General features: G+C 37.3%; 1 protein-coding gene across 1 annotated transcript in view; it reads right to left on the bottom strand.

Annotated features, from left to right (window-relative positions):
• The window catches only part of DDX17 (DEAD-box helicase 17), a 31,956-nt gene that overhangs the window by 3,636 nt on the left and 12,345 nt on the right, over positions 1-15,975 (bottom strand). The window contains exons 5-12 of the mRNA XM_070756121.1: positions 11,542-11,607; positions 10,024-10,165; positions 9,407-9,567; positions 9,150-9,322; positions 6,121-6,231; positions 4,870-4,931; positions 4,493-4,552; positions 501-737 (exon numbers count right to left, since the gene is read on the bottom strand). Of these exons, the coding sequence (XP_070612222.1) occupies positions 501-737; positions 4,493-4,552; positions 4,870-4,931; positions 6,121-6,231; positions 9,150-9,322; positions 9,407-9,567; positions 10,024-10,165; positions 11,542-11,607 (1,012 nt within the window). The remainder of the gene's footprint in view (positions 1-500; positions 738-4,492; positions 4,553-4,869; positions 4,932-6,120; positions 6,232-9,149; positions 9,323-9,406; positions 9,568-10,023; positions 10,166-11,541; positions 11,608-15,975) is intronic.

The raw sequence follows: 15,975 nt of genomic DNA, 5'->3' as shown, positions 1-15,975 counted from the left end.
TCAGCACTGTCCAAAGACATTTCCAGAGTCTTGTGGCCAACATGACATCATGGAATGCTGTTTTTCACTAGAACCCATTTTAATTATTAAAAAGGTTAGAAACTATTGCAAGAACAAAACTCTCTCTTTTATGACTAGCCTGCAGGAGTTATGATACACAAACAATATTCTAATTTAGTTCTCCAGCATGTTTAAAATGTCCATAATTCTAAAAGTATTATTCCAGAGGTATCCATTATCCATATAATTTGGATTTCCAGTTATATATATGCTTTGATAATATATGAAATATTCCTGACATATAATATGCAGACAGTGGGCTGTAAAAATATCACCGAATAACAGAATGAGGTTTAGATGAGGCAAGACATACAGAAGGAAATGTATTTGTTTTAAAGAATGATTTATCCTCTTAACAAATGTAATGAAGTATTTTCACATGCTGCGAAATCAAACCCAGCTTAAAGACACAGAACAGCCAACATTCTGCAATCTCTTACCTCCTCCTCCACCACCACCTCTGTGGTCCACAAGCTGCATCAGTTTTGGATTGATGGCTTGATTGGCTTCCTCTAGAACTTTTATTAACTCTCTAGCCTGTTTCAGATTTCCTGGTGTGAAGAATGTATAGGCAGTGCCTTTGTTGGTACTACGGGCAGTACGGCCAATTCTATGCACATAATCTTCTGAACTGTTTGGATAGTCGTAGTTTATCACAAACTTCACATCTTCCACATCTTGTGAGACAATCAAAGCATAGTGAGGAATTGAGGAGAGCAGTGGAGGGTGTGCCAACAGAAGGTGGAGAGCACAAATGCAAGTGACAGTAACAAGAGAAAAGAAAAAAATTAGTATTTGTAAAACACAAAGACAGTATAGACTATTCCTAACAGAGCAAAAGGCTAAACAAAGATAATTGCACACAAAAAGGAGTTTGTGATCAGAAAGCAAATATCAAGTGAAAGCAGTTCATTATTCCTCTCAAATTCATCCTTCTTTTGCTGCATTCATATCACAAACACACATGCACACGCACACAAATTGTCATATTTGAAACCTTGTCTTATTTAATTCAGGCAATTTTGCTCCACAACAGCATTTTAAAAGGGAACAAATGCCCTGTTTTTATTACAAATGCAGCAAACCAGAGTGAGTAAGAGAGAGAACTGCTGATTACTTTAACTCTGTTAGGAGAAGTCTACAAAAACTAGCAGCATCACTTACCTTCAGGTTATCACAAGACAGGACACAAACCTTTTCCAAAAAGGTTTTAAAATAATTAATATATTTCCCCTCTTCCTGATATCCAAAAGATATCTCAAGATAGCCAGTTTGCATAAACAGATAACTATCCTATTTTAATCTTCCTTTTAAAAGTAGACACTAACATTTGATCACCACATTCATTTTAGTGAAACTTTAAGCATATTGTAAATCTGAACAAAGAGAACCTAGATGCAAACATTTAAAGTTATAAACATCTGAATTTTCAGAAATGAGGACAAAAAACAAGTAAATGTTAGTGTATTGTTTTGATTTAAAAAACTGACAAACAAAAGCAGTATTACATTAAAACTTAACCCATTAAAAATCTGCATTTTACAAAGAATATTCAAAATATATCCAAGATAAAACACAGATTGACTTTTTCTTTTAAAATAATGAGAAACATTCCCTCTTTTGTTACCAGACCGATGCACACTCCCTCCTCCTGTGGGAAATCGCTGCAGCCGATCCCGTCTCTTTGCCTTTTATTTTTGGCGGCCTCCTTTCGAAAACTCCGCCCTCTGACACGGGACCACTGGAGCGCGGGGAGCATGCATCAAGGGTCCATGGCAGCGAGAAGTCCCCACACATGCTCACTCTGTGAACTGGCTTAGATGCTTCTCTGTAGCCTATTTGGCCATCAAGCGCCGGAGAACCTGGGTTCACGTAAATGTTTCAGGTCCTCCAACACTTTTTGTCCCTTCACAGGGCTTAAAGGGGCCAAAATTGAAGATGCAAAAAATTACATCCAACAGGTCAGGCTGCATCTATTGCCCAGACTGCATCAATTTCCAATAAAAGGAAGGGGGTGGGAGGGAGAGCAAAAATGGAAGTGGGCGGTAGTAGTGGCAGAGATGTTATGTCTGTTTCTTATTACAGCAAGGGGGGGCTCCTCAGTCTTTCCAGACTCCAAAGTCCTGAATCACACCAAAAAGTGAGAAGGCCGATTTCACAGGGGGCAGCGCGAGTCTCCAACTAGGGTCCTTGGTGCAAAGGGCTTGTGTTAGATAAGGACAGGGCAGCACACATCTTCATAGCTAGGGCTTCACTGGAGTCTGACAAACAGCAGATTATGAACCTCAATCAATCCCATTATGTACATCCATTAGCAAAATGGTCACAATGATAACCAGGGAGCATTTGCTTATTAGGAAATACAGACATTGTCAACAATGAAGGTACTGGAGAATGGATTTTTCCAGAAAATCCATGAAAGGACAAGGAGGGGGAAAGAGAAGGTGGGGCTAATTTTCACCTTCGAATGGCAGTTATGACATCCATATTATATGGCTGGGGGCTCAGGGAGGGAACATGCAGTTATAATGCAGGTTTCTTACTATCTATCTTGCACTGGTGTAAAATTGTGCTCATCACAGTGTTTCTTCCACAGAATTTGTTCATTCTAAAAAGGAATATCACTACCTGGGGATGCTTATCCACTGAGATGCCCCCCAAAGGAATGTCTGACTGTTAATTGGGAGGGGCAGAAACTAGCAAACTCGATCATCTAGCAAGCTGCTTCGACCACCAATGTAGATATGTCCCCAGACCTGCACTGAGTGATCGGCAGCTGATATCAAAGTTTCTGTTAAAGAAAACAAACAAAAAGAAATTTAATGATTTGACTTTAACAGAGTGAAGTGTAACCAAATTTTTAATGAACAGTGCAGAGGGAAATTTTCTGCCCTGGGGATGATTCACAAACAAGCCATTATGGGGCACTCAACTTACCTGGAAGGAGTTTTCTTAGACCAATGTTCATTTGAGTAGAAGGAAAAACCCTGGTGACTCAGCCAAAAAGCGCGCGCCCCTGTTCTATGTTTTAGTAGAAGCCTTCACTTTCCAGGAACTTGGAGGAACTCGTCCAGAGATTTGCAAGTTAGATATTGTATTTTTATGAAGTAGCAAACTCTGGGCCCCAAAACAAGCCAAGATGTTATTCGTAACAAGAAACAGACCCTGGTACCTTTCCCCCACAGCCTATGTCAAGTGGAGAAGGCAGAACGGGGAGACTGTTTTCTTCCAATAGTATCCAAATGAGTTGTTTTGGGGAAATATATGAGGAGAAGGGCTGATTTAAGTGTCTAGGCAAGATGCACAAAGAAGCTACCAGAACACAGCAAGCCTGTTTAAAAACCAAAATGTTGCCAAACAAAATATTGTCCTTTTATGTGTTTTTTTTTAAAAAAACTGGCCTCACCCCTTCTCCTAACAGGCCCAAGTTCTACTTGCATAGGTCCAGACATGACCCCAAAACAGAGAGTGAAACCACATGAACTAGAGGAGAATTGGGATAATTTTGGAGATGGCATGGGAGAATAAATTTTGTGAAGAAAAGATTAGCAACTTGTCATTTTTCAGAAATTAACTGAAAGTCTTTTTTCAGAAATGCTAACGAAACAGCTATCTTTTCAGCATTTTTAAAAATAGTTTTTAACTGATCCTATATTTAAAGTACATCTGAAATATCTGAGAAATTACTTTTAATGAAAGATTACTTCTACTGAACTCAACATTAACTGAAAGTCTTTTAGGAATGTCTTTTAAAAGTTTTTCAAGTATCTACAACCCCACTTAAATCTACTTTCTGAGTGTAATAGAGTTAGATATTTTAACATTTAATGCAAAGAACAGTTTAACTGTTTGCTTAAGCATCCAGGAGATGAAAGCACTGAAAGGCTGACAGATTTTCATTATAACCCTCCCTTAGAGTTTTTACTACAACCTCAAAAATCCAATTGAAAAAGAGTATATGTAAATAAGCAAAATATGCTCACATATGTAAATCTATTGTATTGTGATACTGAAGTGGGGCTGTTATAATAATGTGCAATTACATTAGTAATGCATTTGGGCAAAAAAGGATTGTTAAAAGAGATGCTTGTTCTACCATCTGATAATTCTGAATAACAACATAATCAATACAGTTCAGTCCTAGCCACCCAGCCACAAAGCTGGAATTAAAGAAGATGGGGTATAGTGGAAGAATTGGGTTGAGAAATTGGACGTCTCTTCTCCCCATTGGCGATCGATTAGTCATGCCTAGGCCTTGCTGCAGACCAAAGCCTGTTCATTAGGAGCAGGAAGAGATTTTGAATATGAAAGAAAAAAAAAGATCAATGTTAAAAAGGCATTTCACATATGAGAAAGTCACGCTTTAAAATTCTTTTTGAGGGAAAAATGTCAATCGAAAGAAATGACAGTCAGGAAGTTCATGTGTACAAACCTAGCCCACGAGATGCAACATCTGTGGCAATGAGGATAGGAGCCTTTCCAGAACGAAATTCTGAAAGAAAAGAAACAATCTTAGAAACATAGAAGATTGACGGCAGAAAAAGACCTCATAGTCCATCTAGTCTGCCCTTATACTATTTCCTGTATTTTGTCTTAGGATGGATATATGTTTATCCCAAGCATGTTTAAATTCAGTTCCTGTGGATTTACCGACCACATCAGCTGGACGTACATCTTGATGTAAATCTCTGGTTCACAACAACACATTTTAAAAACTGCTTTAGTATTCATTATATTATGCAATAAAATTGTACATAACAGTTGGTTGAATTGTCTGACTAAAGGAAAATATCTTTTTTTACAACTCACCATTAAGAACCCAATCTCGTTCAGGCTGACTTTTGTCTCCATGAATACACATAGCTGGCCAACTGTAACAAAAAGTTCCAAGCATTATCGGCTACCACATATTCAAAAAATATGAACATTTTTACAGTTTAATAATACATAAATGTATATATTATAAAACCTCAATTTAAACATTTGGGGGATTGTTTAAATCTAAAAATGTCTCATAAAGGTTCACTTTTGTGAGTTGCGTTGTAATTTGTGTAATTCTGGGTGTTAAGTCTATTCAATTAGGATGAATCCTGAACACAAAATTTGCCCAGGCTATCCAGAGTTTATTAAACCAACTGTGCAAAATTTTGATTTAGAAATCAGAACAAAAAACTAAGAAACTACTTTTGAAAACAATGCCATGCTTCTGAAGCAAGTTATGTTTTCTCATATATAGAAATAGATTTTTCTGAATGAAGATAGAAATCTGTATTTTTATTTTCTCTGCACTGGAGGATTTTTTTAATCAATTCAAATAACTTAACTTAAACTGAGTATTTGATTCTAATATTGGTTTATTCCCATCAGTGCTTACATAATATGCAATTAAATAGAGGGTAATATATGTGCAGAACCCTTTTGGAGATAGGGTACATTAAATTATTACAACTGAGGGTAACATCAAGATATATTTGGGAATCAGGTCATGGTATAACATTTGCATATACAGTGGTACCTCATGATACGAACTCCTCGTGATACGAACCCGGGGTTCGGAAATTTTTTGCCTCTTCTTACGAACTTTTTTTGGCTTGCGAACCCACTGCAGATCACAAAATGGCGCTCCGCTGGGCGACGGCGCCTGGCTATCACCTTTTAAAACAGCCGGGGGGCTTCTCGGCGTTCTCCTGAACGCCGAACCCAGAAGTTCAGGTTCCGGAGGCCGCTGAGAAGCGCCCGGCTGTTTGGAGTGCCGTTTTTGCAATCGGCATCGGCGGCGTCTTCGGCCAATCTGGAGGCTGGAAAGGAGGTGGGGAATCCCAATAGGGAATTCCATGGGCGGAGCTTTGACGTCACGAAGACGTCCTTCCTGGAGGCCGAAATCACTAACAGTTCGGGCGGACGGGTCCAAACCGGGAAGAACCCACCCGAGTCAGTCTCATCTATCTTTCCATAGGATTTAATTCTAATTCACTAAAATTTCTTTACTATAACATGGTGAGGGGATGCAAACTAATCTGTCTTTCCCAATTTAATACTAATATTAACATCAAACCTTACCCATCTCTACGCATCCTTCGTGTTAGGTCATCACATCGCCGTTTTGTTTCCACAAAGATAATAGTCTTATTCTCTTTTTCAGCCATAATTTCTTCCATCAGCTGTATTAATCTGTTAAGCAAATATAAAGGAGCATACTGTCTTATGGAGCTAATATGCTTTGGAATGGAAACTTCGCTAGTGATACTTGGAGCAGAGTTTTTTTCAGGTGGGGAGAGGGAGTAGAACATCTACCTCCTTAGCATCAGTGTGTGTTAATTAATACTATATAATGAATACTAATGATGGCCATTTTGGAAAATCCTTTCTTAGCGAGCACATAGAAGCCAAGAGGAACACGTGCTGAGTTTCATGTTTGTAGTGTGTACAGTTCTGGAGATTTTGTGGTTAAGTGAGTGGTATTTGGCCGATAGATAGATAAAATTGATTAGATAGATAATTAGATAGACTAGATAGATAAAATAGATAGACTAGAGATAGATAGAGAGATAGAGAGAGATAGAGAGATAGAGAGATAGATAGAGATAGATAGGTATATATATATATATATATATATATATATAGAGAGAGAGAGAGAGAGAGAGAGAGAGAGAGAGAGAGAGAGGAGAGAGGGAGGGAGGGAGGGAGGGAGGGAGGGAGGGGGAGGGGGAGAGAGAGAGAGAGAGAGAGAGAGAGAGAGAGAGAGAGAGAGGATTGACTGATTCTGTGCACCCTACAATTACTAAAGTACTGTAACTGGCTACAATGCTGAAAAGGTTGAATTAAACCCACCACCCATTCTTGTTCTTTTGATAGAAAAAAATTAAGGAATTTAGACGTGTGGGTTAAACTATTTCTAAAATACATCAAAGCAGATAGGACTGACAATGGTATTTTAATAGAAGTTTTTAAATACAATTAAGATAAAGACAAAACAAAAATGTATTAAAACTTGATAGGTCTGTGTAACTAAACCATCATAACTCTCATAAAATGCTAAACTTAAAAACATTGATTCTACAGCTAGTCCTCAATGTATGACCATTCATTTAATAACCATTTAGTCAGAAAGGCTACTTGACAGGATAAAGCATTTCCAGTCATCATACACACACACACACACAAGCTCTCTCTCCCTCTCTGCCTCCCAGACTGTGGTCACATGGTTGAGATATTGGTGCCTGACAACCCGTTTGCACTTATTAAGGTTATAAAATAAATCATGATTGATGTGATGCCTACAATCCTCTCTGCTGGGCTTCCAAGAAAAGTCAATGGGGAAGGATGCAAGCCTAAATATTGGAGGCTGACAAAGTCAGGGGAACTTAACTCCTCTGGAAGGATGGAAAAACAGACCTCAGATCCAAAAGGTCCAAGCTCCATTCTTGCAACCTGCCAAAGCAGTTCCTTCTACTCACAAGGAAAACTGAACTGGACAAAGTGCTCTTTAGTTCATTTGCTTAACAATCTGGGAATTACTTAATGACCATAATCTGGGGAGTCGAGATTATGGTTGTTGTGGAAAACAGTCACATGGAAATCCTGCTTAACGACTACTTCGTTCAACAATGAAGATTCCAGTGCTAATCGATGATCTCTGGCGGGCCCGGCACAGAGGCTTGTCCTCTGTCCTGGTGCTTCTTGACCTCTCAGCGGCTTTCGATACCATCGACCATGGTATTCCTCTGCGCTGACTAGAAGGGTTGGGAGTGGGAGGCACTGTTCTGCAGTGGTTCTCCTTCTACCTCTCCGGGCGGTCGCAGTCGGGGGTGGTGGTCAGAGGTTGACCTCTAGGTCTCTCCCTTGCGGGGTGCCTCAGGGGTCGGTCCTCTCCCCCGCTATTCAATATCTACATGAAACAGTTGGGGAGATCATCCAAGCGCATGGGGTGAGGTATCATTAGTATGCCGATGATACCCAGTTATACATCTCCACCCTATGTCCAGTCAGCAAAGCAATGGAAGTGATGTGCTTGTGCTTGGAGGTTGTTGGGGTCTGGATGGATGTCAACAGGCTCAAATTCAACCCTGACAAGATGGAGTAGCTGTGGGTTTTGCCTCTCAAGGACAATTCCATCAATCCGTCCATTACCCTGGGGGGGAATTATTGACCCCCTTAGAGGGCCCGCAACTTGTGCGTCCTTCTCGATCCACAGCTAACATCAGAGCACCATCTTTCAGCTGTGGTGAGGAGGGCATTTGCCCAGGTCCGCCTGGTGTACCAGTTGCGGCCCTATCAGGACAGGAAGTCATTGGTCAGTCACTCATGCCCTCATCACCTCAAGGTTCGACTACTGCAACGCTCTCTACATGGGGCTACCTTTGAAAAGTGTTCGGAAACTTCAGATTGTGCAGAATGCGGCCGCAAGAGCAGTCATAGTATTCCCTAGGTACATCCATGTTTCATCAATACTTCGCGGCTTGCACTGGTTGCCGATCAGTTTCCAGTTGCAATTCAAAGTATTGGTTATGACCCATAAAGCCCTCCATGGCACCGAACCAGACTACCTCCAGGACCGCCTTCTGCCACACGAATCCCAGCGACCGATTAGGTCCCACAGAGTTGGCCTTCTCCAGGTCCCGTCGACAAAGCAATGCTGTCTGGCAGGACCCAGGGGAAGAACCTTCTCTGTGGCGGCCCCGGCCCTCTGGAATCAACTCCCCCCGGAAATCAGAACTGCCCCCACCCTCCTTGCCTTTCATAAGCTCCTGAAAACCCACCTATGTCGCCAGGCATGTGGAAATTAATATACCCCTCAGCTATTATGATTTATGCAGGGTTTATGTGGGTTGTATGGTTGTTTTTTTATTATAAGGGTTTTAAATACTGTTTTTAATATTGGATTTGTACTCTGTATATTGCATGTTGTGAGCCACTCCGAGTCTTCGGAAAGGGGCGGCATACAAATCTAAATAATAATAATAATAATAATAATAATAATAATAATAATAATAATAATAATAATAATAATAATATAATAATAGTGGCCATACATCAAGGACTACTTGGAATCAAGATAAAATCTGAAGAAAATATAATAACATCCATACTTATGATCCTTCTCGTTCTCCATGCACACATCCACTATCTGCAGAATATTATGATTGGCACTCAGCTCTAAGTTCCCCACATTGATCTGGACATAATCATGCAGGAAGTCCTCAGCCAGCTGGCGCACCTCCTTTGGCCAAGTGGCACTCCACATGAGTGTTTGCCTGTCAGGCTGAAAAAAGACATGTGTTATCTTGACAATAATCTTTAAATGAGAAGTAAAGAAGAAACCTAAACGATATTAAGAAATACTAACCCTTATCTGATCAACAATTTTACGAATCTGAGGTTCAAAACCCATATCCAACATTCTATCAGCTTCATCCAATACAAGATATGTACAGCGGCGAAGATTAGTTTTCCCTGCTTCCAGGAAATCAATCAGACGGCCAGGTGTAGCAATACAAATTTCAACACCTTCCAAAGAACAGAACAGAATAAAGAGAGTTCAAAAACTTAGACAATAATCTAACTGTCATTTACAGGGCTGTAGAAATACAGATCATTTCATGAACATATTATGCAAGTTGAGTTTATACTACTAAACAGACTATAACAATTCTTATGTTTGCACAAAATCAATTTATTTAATGAAAATAAAATACCATTTTCCATATCCTGTTTTTTTAAATGAAAAATAGTAGTTTAAAGAAAAAGACTCACTAGAGTTGACATGAGTGTGTTTTATGCATACAGATATTCCCAAGCAAGCACATTAAGCTCCCAATTAGTGATTAACCATCCCAAGATTGTTTATTAATGTATTCCATCTTATTCCATCTTATTCCAATGCAATGCCATTAGTTATATTAATAGTGATAAAGGAAGTTAGATCATGACAATTACCCTTTTAAATAAATCCATCATAATTACCTCTTTCTAAGTCTCTAATCTGGGGACCTTTGGGTGCTCCTCCATATATACAGGTACTCTTCAGTCTTGAACATTTACCATAATCATCAGCTACTTGCTGGACTTGTTGGGCCAGTTCTCGGGTAGGAGCTAAAACTAAACACTGGGAGGAAACCATCCATAACATTGAGTGATATACAGTTTTTTGTGCTTAAACTTTAGAATCAGAACTTACAAAACTGCCATCTCCAATTAGATAAACAAGACCCATAACTGTATTATACCCTGTTTCCCCGATAGTAAGACACCCCCGATTGTAAGACGTATCAGGGGTTTCAGGGGGGTCGGCTAATATAAGCCGTACCCCGAAAGTAAGACATATGTCTTACTTTCGGGGAAACACGGGGGTATTGCCGCCTCCCTCTCATCTAGCTGCGCGCCGCCTCCTGCCCACGTCCGCACCATCCCCCTCTCCATACGTCACCGCGCCGTCCCCTGCACTTGTCACTGCCGCCTCCTGCTTAAAATACGGTAATGCACACAGTATTAATCATACATCAGTAAAACATACACACTGGCATACTGGGATATCATCTGCTGTTTTGTGGTGAATACAATACTGTTCAGGTTGTTAATAAATGTTAATTTTATGGTTAAAACAAAAAATTCGACAATTTTTTTCCAATATAAGACATACCCCGAAAGTAAGACATAGTGGGGCTTTTGGGGAAACACGGTAATAGGCACCCTGTAAGCACACAGATCAATAACAACTGTACTTGGAACTGCCTGTAACAGTAATGGTGAACCTTTTTTGGTGTGGGTGTGCTAGCATGTGTGCATGTGCCCACACCCCTTCCCTCTTCCCCCATGCATGCGCACACACACACTGCGCTCCCCCCCTGGTCCATGCGCATAGGTCTTTCAGAAGCCTGGTAGGTGAAAAAAATGCCTAAACGGGCAAATCAGAATTTCAGGAAAATGCATTTACAGTTCGCTGTTTTTTGCACTCCCGAGGGTTCAGGGAAGCTTCTTGAAGCTCTGGAGTGCAAAAAACAGCACAATGAGCTAACCGGACGTTCGGAAAACGCACTTCTGATTTATCAATTGGGCCCTCTTTTTTTTTGCACTACAGAGCTTCAGGAAGCTTCCCTGAACCCTCTGGAGTGCATAAAACAGCACAACGGCAAACCGGAAGTGCGTTTTTTCAAACTTCTGGTTTGTCTATTGGAGGTTTTTTTGCCTTTGGGGCTTCAGGAAAGCTTCCCTGAAGTGTCCAAAGGGTAAAATGGTCTTTTTCAAGGCCGAAAATCATCTGGCTAGCACGCACATGCACACTGGAGCTGAAACATGGCAAAGTCTTATGTGCCCTCCAATATAGCTAGGTGGCACACGTGCCATAGGTTCACCATCACGGGCCTATAATATCTATACTTAGTCATTACCTTAAAAGCTCTTGGATCCTTGGTTAGGATTTGAACTGTTAAGTTTTTACTAGCCCCATGAATTGAAGATTAAATTTTAAATAATAATACTCACAATTGGACCATCTCCCCTTTCCAAGTATGGTTGGTGGTTTATATGAACAATTGCAGGTAGCAAATACTGAAAAAGAAGAGAACCATATTTCAGTTGTGAGAGATAATTAAGAGGATAGCTAATTAGTTGTTTTAAATAACTGTACGTCCATTCTTATATTCTCAAGAAAACAGCAAGGAGACATTAGAAGTTAAACATCAAATTAAACAAGAAAGTTCTGTAGCAAGCATGGCAACAGTAAGCATATAATTTCAATTAAAAATTCAGCTTACAGCTTCTTCCAGTGTAAGTCTCAGAGGGATATACTAAAAACGGGATAGAAAGAGTAATAATGCACTAGTGTCCCGTTGGGATAATTGTTATGCTCCTTGTTCCTGAAGAAGCTGCACTGGTTATATATGATCATATAAAGTTATGCATTTATTTATTAGAAATAAACAATAACTACAAGTGGGATTAAAGTCTTGGTTGCCGAGTGAAGCAGAAGTTAAGCAAGATGCCATGACCAGTTCACTCAATGACCCAGCAGTCCCCACTGTGGTCACAAAGTGATCTTATGAGTCATTCAGCAAATAGAATCCATTTTCATGACTATGGAACTGCAGATTGGTTTTTTTTTAGTTTAGTGCCTGTAGCAGATGCAGATATTAATATCCTTCTCTCCCCACCCCACCTCTGTGGGGCTATCCATAGAGGCAGAGAGATATATTTGGGGTCTGCATGCTTGACGTTTATTAATATTGATTGTTTCTTCATTGCTTATTTGATCCCTATGACAATCATTAAGTGTTGTACCACATGATTCTTGACAAATATATCTTTTTCTTTTATGTACGCTGAGAGCATATGCACCAAGACAAATTCCTTGTGTGTCCAATCACACTTGGCCAATAAAATTCTATTCTATTCTATATTAAGCCTTGATTCCCTTTGGGGTTGATGATGATTTATTGTATTATGTCTTACACTGCACAACTTTTCAGTTTTGGAGAATCAGTTCTGTATCTATTTCTGTCCCAACTGGTACTTTTCAGAATGATTTAGTAGATCTTGCTCTACTAAGGCAATACAAATTATAAAAATCATATGATTGTTAATTACAAGCAGCAAAACAACTTAGTAAAAATTACTTTTGGAACTAAGTTAAACAAATTAGTAGAAACATACATAGCCAGTGAAATTTATACCTGTATTTTTTAAAAACAACTGGCTTGCTTATTATAGTAATAATTAAATGTAGGTTGTACCTGATGAGAGAGGTTAGCTATCTCTTTTTTTTTTTTTTTTAATTTTTTATTACAAATATATATACACATTTACATACAATATATGTTTTATATTAATACAAGGCTAAATCAGCGCGTAACAAATAAACGAACAAACAAACATGACAAACAAACAAACAAAAATATTCTTAAAAAAAGATCTAATTGCTTATTTAAGTACATTAATAACAATACCTATTCACTTAGCATATTTTATAATATTTGTACTTGTATTCCCTTCTGGAGGTAAGTTTGAATGATTTTTGATTTTAAATTATTTTCTGGTGAAGCATTGTTATTTCCTCAGCGTATACCATTTTCTCTTGTAGGTTGTCAGTTTTTTTTTTAAATCTTTTATTTCTTTCTTATCCGCCTTCTTTTATTCATATTCAATTTCTTTAATGTCATACAGATCTTTTTTTTATAAAAAAGTTTTTTGTATATATGTCTTTTGTATTTTTTTTTTTCTATGTAATGAAAAGGATATAAAGTATTGTTAATTTGATTTTTTCTTTTGAATTTTATTTCTTTTCTTAAACCAGTTATAAAGATGTATCCAGGTTTTATCGTGTTCGGAATCTTCTTTATTTTTTAATTTAATTGTTAGTGCGTCAAATTCAGCGCAGTCTAATATTTTTTTAATTATCAAATCGTCTTCAGGTGGTTCGGGTTGCTTCCAATTTTGAGCTATCGTTATTCTAATTGCTGTCAATATATGAATTAATAAGTAATGTTTGTTTTTTTCAATTTTTTGATCTATAATTCCCAGGAGAAAGGCTTCAGGTTTTTTATTTATCTTTATTTGTAAGATCTCTTCTATCCAATTCTGCATTTTGTTCCAGAATTTTTTCATTTTTGAGCAGGTCCACCAAATGTGGTAGTATGTCCCCATTTTTTTGCACCTCCAACATTTTGGGCTTGTTCCTTTATACATTTTGGCTAATGTTGCCGGTGGAAGGTGCCACCTATAATACATTTTGTATATGTTTTCCTTATAGGCTGTAGATTTTGTTAATTTATAGTTCTTGGTCCAAATTGATTCCCACTTATCTAAATTTATGCTATAACCAAAATTTTTGCCCCAACTATGTATACTGTTTTTAACGATGTGTTCTTCCATTTTATAGTGTAGCATATATTTATATATTTTGGAAATCATTTTTTTTTCTTGGCCTAAAATTATCTTATCTAATTCTATCTCTTTTATTTGTATTTCCTTCTTTTTCCCTTCTTGATATTTTGATTTAATTACATTATACGCCCACCAGTCGATTTTGATTCCAATTTCTTCTAATTGTTCCCTAGTTTTTAATTCCCCATTTTTTTCTAATGTTTGATAATAATTTAACATTTTGTTTAGTTCTCTTGAGTTTGGATATACCGTCGCCTCTAAACTTGAGTACCATTTGGGAGTTTGGTGATAGTACATTTTTTTGATTTTTTTCCAAGTTGTGTATAACGAGTTTCTTATTATATGTTGTTTGAAGTAACTATGTGTTTGTTCTTTATTTTCCCACAGAATAGCATGCCACCCTATTCTCATATCGTGTCCTTCCAGTATTAGAAGTCTTTTATTTTCCAATTTAAACCAATCTTTCAACCAATCCATAATTGCTGCATTATAATATAGTTCGAAATCTGGTAGTGCAAATCCTCCTTGTTTGATATTATCTTGTAGATATTGTATTCTAATTCTAGGTTTTTTTCCGGCCCAGACGAATTTTGTAATCATTCTATTTAATTTTTGAAAAAAGTCTTTTCTTAATATAATTGGAATCGTCCTAAATAGATATAGAATCTTGGGTAAGATAGACATTTTTATTGTTGAGATTCTACCTATGAGCGAAATAGGCAATTTGTTCCATTTTTCTAATTTCTTTTTTATTTCTTTTATTAAAACCGTGTAATTATCTTCCTTTATTGTGATCGCTTTTGCTGTTAATTTTATTCCCAAATACTTAACTGTTTTTACTATTTGTAAGCCTAATCTGTCTTCTAATATTTTCTTCTCTGTATTTGTTAAATTTTTAGTCAGTATTTTGGTTTTTTGTTTATTAATTTTAAGTCCTGCTACTTTTCCGAATTCAGTAATCTCCTTTAGTAAAACTTCCCCTGATTCAATTGGATCTTCTATATTGAATACTAGATCATCGGCAAATGCCTGAATTTTGTATTCTTGTCCTTTCAAATTTAATCCTTTAACATTTTTATTTAACCTTATCTGATTTAATAAGGTTTCTATGGCCAAAATAAATATTAATGGGGAAAGGGGGCATCCTTGCCGTACTCCCTTTTCTATTTTTATATTTTGCGTTAATTGGTCGTTTATTATAACTTTTGCCGATTGTGTAGAGTATATCGTCTTGATTGCTTTTATAAATTTTTCTTTAAATTTCATTTTGGTCAGTTGTTTAATAAAGAAGTTCCAATTCAAATTATCGAATGCTTTTTCCGCATCTAAAAATATTAGTGCCAAATTCTTTCCTGGATTTACCTCATAGTATTCTAAAATATTTATAATGTTTCTCAAATTATTTTTTATATTTCTGTTTGGTAAAAAGCCGTTCTGGTCCGGATGTATAATTTCATTAATTATCCCTTTAAACCTTTCTGCTAATATTGTTGTAAAGATTTTGTAATCTGAGTTTAGTAATGCAATTGGTCTGTATTGTTTTATTAAATATCTTTGTTCCAAATCTTTTGGTATTAGTGTTATTAACCCTTCCTTCCAGGATTCAGGCATTGCTCCTTTATCTAACACCTCGTTCAACATCTGTAGTAATAATTTTTGACTGGTTCATATATTTCTTTATAATATTCGGCTGGTATTCCATCTACTCCTGGGGTTTTGTTATTGTTTTGTTTTTTAATTGCTAGCTCTAATTCTGTCATAGTTATGGTTTTATCCATTCTATCAATGTTAGTCTCCGATATTTGGGGTAATTCAATCTCGTTCAAATATTGATCTATTTCTTCCTCTTTTATCTCATCATTCCTATATAGCTGTTCAAAATAGTTTTGTATTATCTTTTTTTTTCCTTCTATATCAATTTGTTTTTTTCCCTTTTCATCTTCCAATTGTTGGATATATTTCTTCTCTTTCTGTTTTTTAATTTTATAGGCAAGCCACCTTCCCGGTTTGTTTGCATGTTCGAAGTAATTTTGTTTT

The sequence above is a fragment of the Erythrolamprus reginae genome, chromosome 6, assembly GCF_031021105.1.
Source record: "Erythrolamprus reginae isolate rEryReg1 chromosome 6, rEryReg1.hap1, whole genome shotgun sequence".
NCBI lineage: Eukaryota > Metazoa > Chordata > Lepidosauria > Squamata > Dipsadidae > Erythrolamprus > Erythrolamprus reginae.
Note: the sequence above shows the minus strand (reverse complement) of the source record. Positions and strands in the feature narration are given on the sequence as shown.